Source organism: Acanthaster planci, linkage group LG08 (genome assembly GCF_054643075.1).
Source record: "Acanthaster planci isolate LZ-2023a linkage group LG08, COTS_SCS, whole genome shotgun sequence".
NCBI classification, from domain to species: Eukaryota; Metazoa; Echinodermata; class Asteroidea; order Valvatida; family Acanthasteridae; genus Acanthaster; species Acanthaster planci.
In genome coordinates this window covers 5,842,065-5,851,108 of record NC_141784.1, presented here as the reverse complement: position 1 = coordinate 5,851,108, position 9,044 = coordinate 5,842,065, and the positions used below count along the sequence as shown (strand labels likewise).

At 40.6% G+C, this 9,044-nt stretch overlaps 1 protein-coding gene across 1 annotated transcript; it reads left to right on the top strand.

Annotated features, from left to right (window-relative positions):
- LOC110989649 (uncharacterized) lies at positions 1-2,717 on the top strand. The gene is made up of 3 exons (XM_087140520.1): positions 1-217; positions 589-620; positions 1,149-2,717. The coding sequence occupies exons 1-3, from the start codon at positions 178-180 to the stop codon at positions 1,353-1,355; spliced, it is 279 nt and encodes a 92-aa protein (XP_086996646.1). The 5' UTR covers positions 1-177; the 3' UTR covers positions 1,356-2,717.
- Positions 2,718-9,044: the final 6,327 nt, after the last annotated feature.

Below are 9,044 nucleotides of genomic sequence, written 5' to 3'. Positions count from 1 at the left end.
TATAAAGGTCGAGTCAATATAAGCCACAGCTCTCTTTGGTTGACTCCACATAACAGTTAGAGACTCGTTGGGGACGAGAGTCTTCGCTTTTCCGTAATTTACCGCCTCACTGTTGTAAACGCTGCGCTCTTCTTGATACAAAATACGGCAAGGTTGTGTGTGCACGAAATCAGCAACATGCGTTCACTGTTTTGGCTTCTTTACGTTGGAATGGCTGGTAGGTAGCGCCGATCGTTGATTCGTTACAATAATGTAAAACAAAAGAGGATCCGTCGGTAGATGAAACATTTTGTGCTGTAAATTTCCAAAGGGTCATACACCCCCCCTCGTGTATTTTTTCAGGTTCTTTTAATAAACATCCATGATACTACGCTGTCTCCAGTTTTTAATTTACTTTTTAAAGGGAAATACTAATATCAAAGTTCTGTTCTGTTTACCTGATACAGGTAAACTTCAAGCACAGTTTTCATCAACCATCAATTGTTTTGACAGCAAAGGTGAACATAAACACAATAACGCCCTATCAGTACCATGCTATTTAGATACCTGTTATTTCTCATGGTTATACCTTATTTATTTCGTTCGCAGTTATCATCATGATGGATTTCTGCACAGCACAGGTACGTTCAAGTTGATTTAATATTTACGCTGCCATTTTGATGCAAGGGTCATGGATAAATGAAACATTGCAACGTTACCCCATGAATTTTAAAACGATAGTTCTCTTAGGTCCAGAGTAGACGCCTTGCTCACCGCACTAAACTGGCAGAAGCACAGAAGTAGCACGGCACTCCAATCGTCGAATTGCATTTTAGCGGTCAAATGTCACTGTTAGATTGGATTTCTGTGTAGTCTTGTCCTTGGGCTAAGCGCATGTGAGAGCCTGAGAACGACGGTGCGGAAATGTCACTTCCAATTGTTCTAAATCTACACTGTATTTATATTCAGTAAGGAGTTTGTAGTTCATAAAAGTGCCATGCCACTGTCGTTCAGGACAGTGATAGTGTGGCACACCCCGTCCAGCCAAAGAGCACCACTGTGCCACAGGCAAGAACACGCTGTTATGTGATAAAACACTAAACTTAAAGTGGCATACGTCTTTACGAACATTGTTGACGGGACCATTTTTCCCTTCCGTCTTTCAATAGGAATCCCAGTACACAACAGACTGCACGAGGTATATTACTTTACCGGGTTGCCCCAAAAATTACAGACCGCACTGCACCACTGTTGACGGGACAGTGTACCAGTACGCCAACCTATGCCTGCTGTGCAGAGCGATCGAGAGCGAGGAACTTCCCGAGGACGTCTCCTTCGCACGGTGCACCGAAGAACAACTTGAAAATAACCAGTAACAGGAAACTGGATAATTGTAGTGGAAATTCGTGATAGATTATGTCATGTCTTGTGAAATGGTTGCACTGTGATCTCAGTCAAAGATACATATCTGTGAAGACAACACTCTGGCCTTATTAATTAATTAAGTTGAGACATGCTAGAAATGATAGGATTCACTGCATCTCCTTTTTCCTTGGTTTTACCTGTATGCCTAGAGAAAAGTGCTGAGTAATTCAAATTAGTCATTGTAATTGGAAAGCTTCCTGGAAGGATATTAGTCTGTTTCACTAATAATGTCGGTTGAAGAGGGAATAACGCAAGTTGATCATTTAAACATAGTAGTTTGCTCTTTTGCATAGTACTAATCATTAATTAATTCATTGGTTTACAAAGTAGCAGAAACTGAGTATGTTATCACAATTTCTTGGAAAGAAAAGAAGAATCGCCTCCAGAGTTTTGATAGTTTTCCATCGTCTTTTCATTGTTATCGTTTCAATTAATTTTCTTAGTTTCTTTCCATCACTGGGTTACGGTAGTAAATTGTTGTTTTAAAGTTAGAACAATCAGCACAAACATCACTAATCTTTTTAAAACCTGTCAAATAAAGTAATATCGATTTGGCAAAGCATCGCTAACAATAGAAAGTGTGCTACCACTTTGTTAAGCATGTATTGATGCCCGATATAACCTGTCCTTGGTATGTTTTGCGGAGTGTCCACGTACACAGCGACCTTCATCCTATTGTTGTTTACTCAAGGACAGCTGCAAATTCTCTGGAGTGGATCAAGGATTTTTTTTCTGGGGGGGGTTGGGGAATTTTTGTTTGTACAACGCATAGTCAGGTAGTTGTCGCCGTTGGTGGAGCCATTATAACTATCACAAGGTCGACTGTTATAAAGCTCTGAAGCAGAAAACATTGCCCTGTGAATTAAAATGTTGACAAAAAACAAGCACTGAATCCATTGCAAGTTCCCCGCGGTTGGTTTGCCTGTTTGCAATGCAGAACAGTCTCAGGTCATCAAAAATTCATTTTCAAATTGCCATAAACTTTTTTCCCAGAATATACCTGACCCAGTCGGCCATTTCTGAACTCTCATCTTCCATTTATTTGAAGTTGAACTGAATCCCAGTTTTTAAGGTTTCATATTGAAGTGTCCTCATTTTTTCTGACGTTCTGGTTATATTCCTGCAGCTTATTACGTTCCAGTGCCTATTAGGGGTCTTCCTTATCCTTTACACGAAGGTCCTGAAATAAAATTGGCCGTGATCTCCCTCCATCCGCTCGTGATACTGCATTGACAAGGGAAGAAAAGTGTGACGGGTGGCTTTGAGCTAATATCTTTAAAACAAGTTGGAGTCTGGTGTTTGTATGGACCGAGCAGAAGATCTACAAATCTTTCAAATAGTCAGCCTTTGGTCTGCAAACCGTTCTAATTTGTACGTTGTCACTCAAATATATAATGCTCCTCGAGCTGGACCAAGAGAGGGCACTATTTCCCAAGAAAGGAAGCCGCCTTTGGTACTAGTTACACATCCCTGGTTCACGAAAGAACCAGGAAACCCAAGCGTTGCAGTCGCATCGCTACCAACAAACTTAACACTCCCAACTAACGCGGGGGTGCTTCTGCTCGACGGGTAATGTAATAAAAATCGCAGATATTAATGGCGCCCTTTTTATTAGTCAAAATGATTATTGCAATAGTTCATTACTTGAAATCTCAAATCGATAATCATAAATGTGTTCAAAATGCTGCTGGATTAGTTAGTAACCAAAGTATTGTCATATTACTCCATGTATTTATCAATACTTGAACTGCAATCCCTATTACCAATCGCAATTCAGTTCAAACATCTGTCCATGTGGTTTGGGTTAGTTTTCAATTCGCTTCATAAACTTTACCCTGACTCTTTTGTTGACACCTTCCATCTGCGTCATCTCAACCGGTACTTATGTCGTCGGATCAACTCTACCTGAAGATACCCTTTTCGCAAAACAAACTTGGCGACAAGTCATTTACCATTGCTGGTCCAAAACTCTGGAATGAACTCCCGATTGAAACTACGCAGCAACGAAAATTGTCAGCTTAAATATAAAGTTAAACTTTTTTCTTTCAACAGGCTTTTTATGTGTGATTATCGTGAGTAGGCCTAATGCGCTACTCACTTTCATCGCAACTTGTACAAAGAATGAATATTGAGCTAGGCAGTGGCTCCTTTCCAGGCCACTTAACAGGTTTCCTGTCAATTAAATCCTCATTTTATTCTCACAGTGCGAGTTTTGTTAAAACTGATTCGATCGATCTTTTCATGTAATTTCCAGTTGATTTATTTAATGTAATATGGCATTTTATTTTAACATTAACTTGTATTTATTTTAACATGTCATTTTCTGCCATATATTGACTTTCTTTCTTCATGAGAGCCTGTTTCATTGATCCACATCTCTAAGGATGTTGCTTGATTGGCGAGGCATTTCCAACATCCACATCATGCTCAGCATTATCAGTTTAGTAGGCGCATCAGAAAATAAATGCTTGTTTTTATTCAACAGGTTGAACATTTCTGATCTGAAGTCAGATGTTGCAGTTTTAGATTCGCCAAAATTTGCGAATCACTCAATTTAATATTGTCACCTGGCACATGAAAATCATCCATCTCATCAGAATCTACTGTTGTACTTACGATTTCATTTTTTGTCCTGATGGTCGAGCATGGTAACGTTTGAGCATATTTACATGGCACAACTGCCTTTTTTCGCCTATCAAGAGTCTTAACTGTAAACCCTAGTCACCTTTTTTGTTTTACTTTCGATTACATAAGGGTCACTATAGCGAGCCTGAAGTGGCTGAACTTGCAACGGCAATAACACAAGTACATGGTCTTCTGGGGCAAACCACGACTCAGAGCTTTACGATCATATTAGGTTTTCATTTCTGTTTGAACTTCCTGAAGGTGAATTTCTGCAGGTTTACAAGCACTCTTTTGACGTTAAGTTTTACAACGTAGCTCAGAACCTTACCAGGGGTTTGATCATCTACTATATCCACTTCTCTTTCACTAGAGCTAACAGACCTCTTGCACTGGACCCAAAAACCAACTCAAATGGGCTAAATGATAAGATAACGTACCTCGCAAATAGCAAAGAGGAGTATCGAGAAACCTTCATTCCAATCCTCGCTATGTCCCACAAAATAGGCGCCTATCATAGAGTTACGGTTTGAGAGAAGTGTTGTAACCAAGTCATTACTTCCCAATTCAAGTCAAGTTTAAAGTCATTTTTCCACAGTTAAGTCGCAAGTCAAAAAATAGTGACTCGAGTCGACTAGCACTATCGGGGGAAACGCTCAAGTGCACCTTAACTTTGAGGGGGATAGGCACTAGATGTTACAGTAGCAATACCCAATGTAGACCTATACTGAGTTATACTACAACCTACATACTACATACATACTACTATACTACCACCAATATCAGTTGCCATAGCATTACTTCCTGCATATTGGCTGAGCATCTAAGGGAACTGCCCCCTCAAGAGGCAAAGACCTTAATTAAGGCCCCTGTGTCTCTGAGTATTGATTGACAATTGATACTTTGAGCCACCAATACCACTAGCTTCTTGTTGTTTGGAGTAAGCAAAACACCTAGATATTCCATGGCCTGTTTTCTTACAGAACAAACAAATTAAGGTTAGCTTATTAGATGTTTCCTTTTTGCACAAGTTCCTGAATTTGTACCGCACGGTCGAGTTAAACAGTATCTACATTGTATTGACTTGGAAGAACGCGGAGAACAGGGAACTTCTGTGACTTTTAAGTGAACAATGAAAGAAGACCATTTCCAACGATGCGTCTTCGGACACATAATTATTGGAAATCTGTGTTAGGGATTCGTTATTATTTAGAGCCTCCGCTCTGTGCAATTTCTGTAATACAGCCTAGAAGTAAAGGGTCACGCTGCGAGCTTTCGGGACCCTCGCGTGGTCCGCCTATTGGGATTTTCCATGGAGCCTTCTATCATATCTTTGGAAGAATTATTCCTAACTGAAACCAACTCATGAAACACTCGAGTTAGAATTTTACCTTCCTCAAGTCATATTTAGGAAAAGCCACCTGGAGATGGGTAAAAAACGAATTTCAATAACGAACTTTCACTTCCAGCAATATTGTTCCTAGCCTCCTTGTTGATGCATCTCTGTTGTCACTCCCCGTGCTTACGTGAAAATCAGATTTTACAGCCTTGCTGAGATTTACCTACCAGCAGTTAATGGGTTCCATATTCCGTTGATTTGACATGACGCAGTTCTTGTCAGCAAAGGTTTTTAGAATCTTTCCAAAGAGTAGATTATTGCTTTTAGTTTATTACCGTATAAATTAAACAGTCTGTAAAAATAGTTTGATCTGTTTTTATTTTGGCTTTCACCGACAAACTACCACGAAGTTTCATTCCATACATGTTATCTGCATACGAGTCCGCAGAACTGCGTTGTCCGTCAGCCATTTTAGATTTTCTGAAGGGATGGGTACATTTTTGTCAGCATAATTGTCTTTTGGGTCAGGTAAATTTTCAGTTTGTATGACATGCTAGCAATGATATTCCGAATGCTTTTTTCGATTTGGATTTTTAAGAAGAAGCTGAACAAAAAAATAACAAATTCTAAATTTTTTGCACGTTATTTTTCTATCCACGGGTTGCGTCCGGGACGCGCGCCATTGGGGGTCAATTTTCAGGACCCATAACTTCATAAAATAAAATACGACGTTGAAATTCGTATACTGAACAAAATGAGCAGAATCACATAGTAAAATAGATAAGAGACAGGTTGCTAATTCGGGTTGTTGAAAATAAAAGCAATGTACGCACGGGTGTTAACTATGGGAAAAAATAGTTCCAAGTCGACAATTGGTTTACCAGTGTTTTCCTAATAAAGTGCAATACCTAAGTGGGACAAAAATCTTGATTTTGCAATGCGAAACAAAGCCCTGACTTCGCATTTGAATGATGTTCCTTCAATGGGCCTACCATTACCATTGACATTACACAATCCACAAAAATAGTTTCCTGCAATGTATCCTTTCGCGCTTATCGAAGCTTCATTAATTAACGTGTACGTGCTTTGTGAGGCATCTTATCAACGAGTTTTCAATGCACCTCGTGTCCGTAGGTTCCAAAGTGTTCGTTTGAATAAGCCATTATTGCGAGTTAAATTTGAATAAAATCTGGTACAAGTTCTTTAAATTCACGTGAACATAACAACTTGAATTCTCCACACTAAAACCACTGTTGCTATACCTCGTGATTCGGGGCAAGCTTTTGTTTAGTTACATAAGAGACATCTTGTAACAATACACTGTTCTCAATGGATAAGAAGGGCAGAAAGGAACCAGTCCATTCCAGAGATGGCGATCGCTATGCAAAAGCTTGCCCCAAATCATGAGGTATAGCAACAGTGTCTTTAGTCTGGGGAATTCAAATTATTACGTTTCTGTGCAATCAGATAACACAGTGTACCATATTTTATTCAAATTTAACTCGCAAGTGGCTTATTGTACTGGAGTGAAACGTGCAAATGCGGACATACGAAAAGGACCCCAACCAACCGTAAGGATGGAAATATGCCCTTGTGCGGCAGGGAACCGCGACCTTCGGACTATTGTGGAATTGTTCGTTCGAACCCGATCGATGTATTGATTGTTATGATGACTAGCGGAAACAAAAGTTAATTTCACACAAACAAAACAAAACAAACAAGGCCTATTTTGTGGATGGCATGTATTAGAAATACTCTACTGTTGTGGAGTTGTTTACTCAAACCAAATCGATATATTGATTTTTATGATGACTAGCGGAGACAACAGTTAATTTCACACAAACAAAAATGAAAAATGAACGTTTTAGGGATAAGCGGTAGTGAAAATACTTTTTGCCAGTTCTGGTCTGGAAGTGCCAGTCAAATATTAAAACCAGTGAAAGCCAACTCTATATAGGAACAAAACGAAGATCAGTGAATGGATCTCGAATAGATCGAGATTTATGTGGAGCTGCAATTTCGAGTGATTTCGTGGTTTCCCTCGTAAGACAAACCGCTTTTAATACACAGTGGGGCAGGGTTGTAAAAAAACTCCACCGTAATGGGTGATGTTCGCAGACCGACCATGTAGAAATGTTCTTTACTACATACACAGTAGGGAGACGCCATTAATTTAAATTCATTTTTGGCACCAGATACCCAAATGAGCCAGTTCAGTATTGCAACAGCGCATGCTCAGTACGAGGCCATCCAATTCGTAAGCGACTTCGTCGTACACGCGGACGCACCATTGCAGGCTCCCATTCGACGAACACTTAATTTGCGCGTTAACTTCCGGTTCCATGCATGGTTCCTAGTAACTATGTGTAGTGGCCGTGGGTTAAACTATAGTGATGTCACACTTCACGAATCGGATTTGGGAACATTGACAAGAATATAATTTGTGCTTGCCCTGAAGAAGGTACTCAGTTACCGAAAGCTTGGCGATTGCATGTTTCAGGGCACTGATTTTATATTATATTCTTGTCGATATTCTGATCACGGTGCTACGCATCCTTTCCATATTTCTCGGATTTGGGAACAACTACGGACGCGTTTGATGATTTTCCCTATCAGCGTAGCCATATGCAGACTTCAGTGCGCGCTTTTTTCCCGAAAGACCTTGGCTGTTTGAAAGACCAAACTTGCTCATTCCAAGCTTATAATAAGCTGAACTAAGTACAAACTTTAAGCGAACTAGTCGTGAAGCACTCTCAAAATTGAAAATTCACAGGCCTAAACCTTTGAAAAGTGCATTTCATGGGAAACTGTGGCATTTTTTGTTAATTTTTGATGGCGTGCCTGTGTCATTTGAAGCATATGGGCTCTTTTGGAAAACAAACTTTTATTCATTCTGATGGACTGCATTGGAAATACATACGCACAATGCTGCCAATTTAAAAGTGGGACCAGCCCCAACGCTCTGCGTTCATCGAGGAAAGAGAGAGGTGACTTCACTTCAAGGAATCTGAACCGGTGTAACGGTCTCATGTATCCAGCGAGCTCAGATATCCGGGCATTAACCGAACACTGCCGAGCGACCCGAACTAGCACCCGAACGTATGCGCAGTAAGTCCCGTTTTGTTCGCTTTTATGGGTGTGCTGAGTTCCTATCAACCTCGACTACATAGGCTGCGAGCGCGTTCAAATTAAGATCGCTCAAGGAGTGTTGGGAAACAGCGTATGGAGCTGCAATATCGTACCCCATGAGAACGAGGTGGCTGACCGTGGATACTTCTCCAATGTCCGCACTCATGGCTCAACAAGAGTTGGATATTATATCCAATTCTATGGGTTCGACATACATGTACATCTATAATGATTGCACCACCCCCAATCTCCCAGTCTCATCTGCATTTCTTTGTACGCTTTAGACACGACGCGCACCAAATGCGGGACCACAGCGTACGTACATTGTACGTACGCAACTGGAAAAATCAGCACGGCGGATAAGTGAGCACGTCCCGGCAACGTGCTCATTTATCCGGCGCGTTCTTCAGGAAATCCGAGCACACCGGATAAATAAGACCGTTACAGCGGCAGCTGATAAAGAAACAATGTGAAGTGTAAAAACAGAAGGGCGCGACACCACAGAAAATAAAGCCAGCTGACCGTCTGGCGAGAGATGTCTATCACCGGA

Coding starts and splice junctions, on each gene's coding strand:
- LOC110989649 (XM_087140520.1), top strand. CDS start 178: ATGCGTTCACTGTTTTGGCTTCTTTACGTTGGAATGGCTG. Junction 218..588: donor TCTTTACGTTGGAATGGCTG/GTAGGTAGCGCC, acceptor TTTCGTTCGCAG/TTATCATCATGATGGATTTC. Junction 621..1,148: donor TGGATTTCTGCACAGCACAG/GTACGTTCAAGT, acceptor GTCTTTCAATAG/GAATCCCAGTACACAACAGA.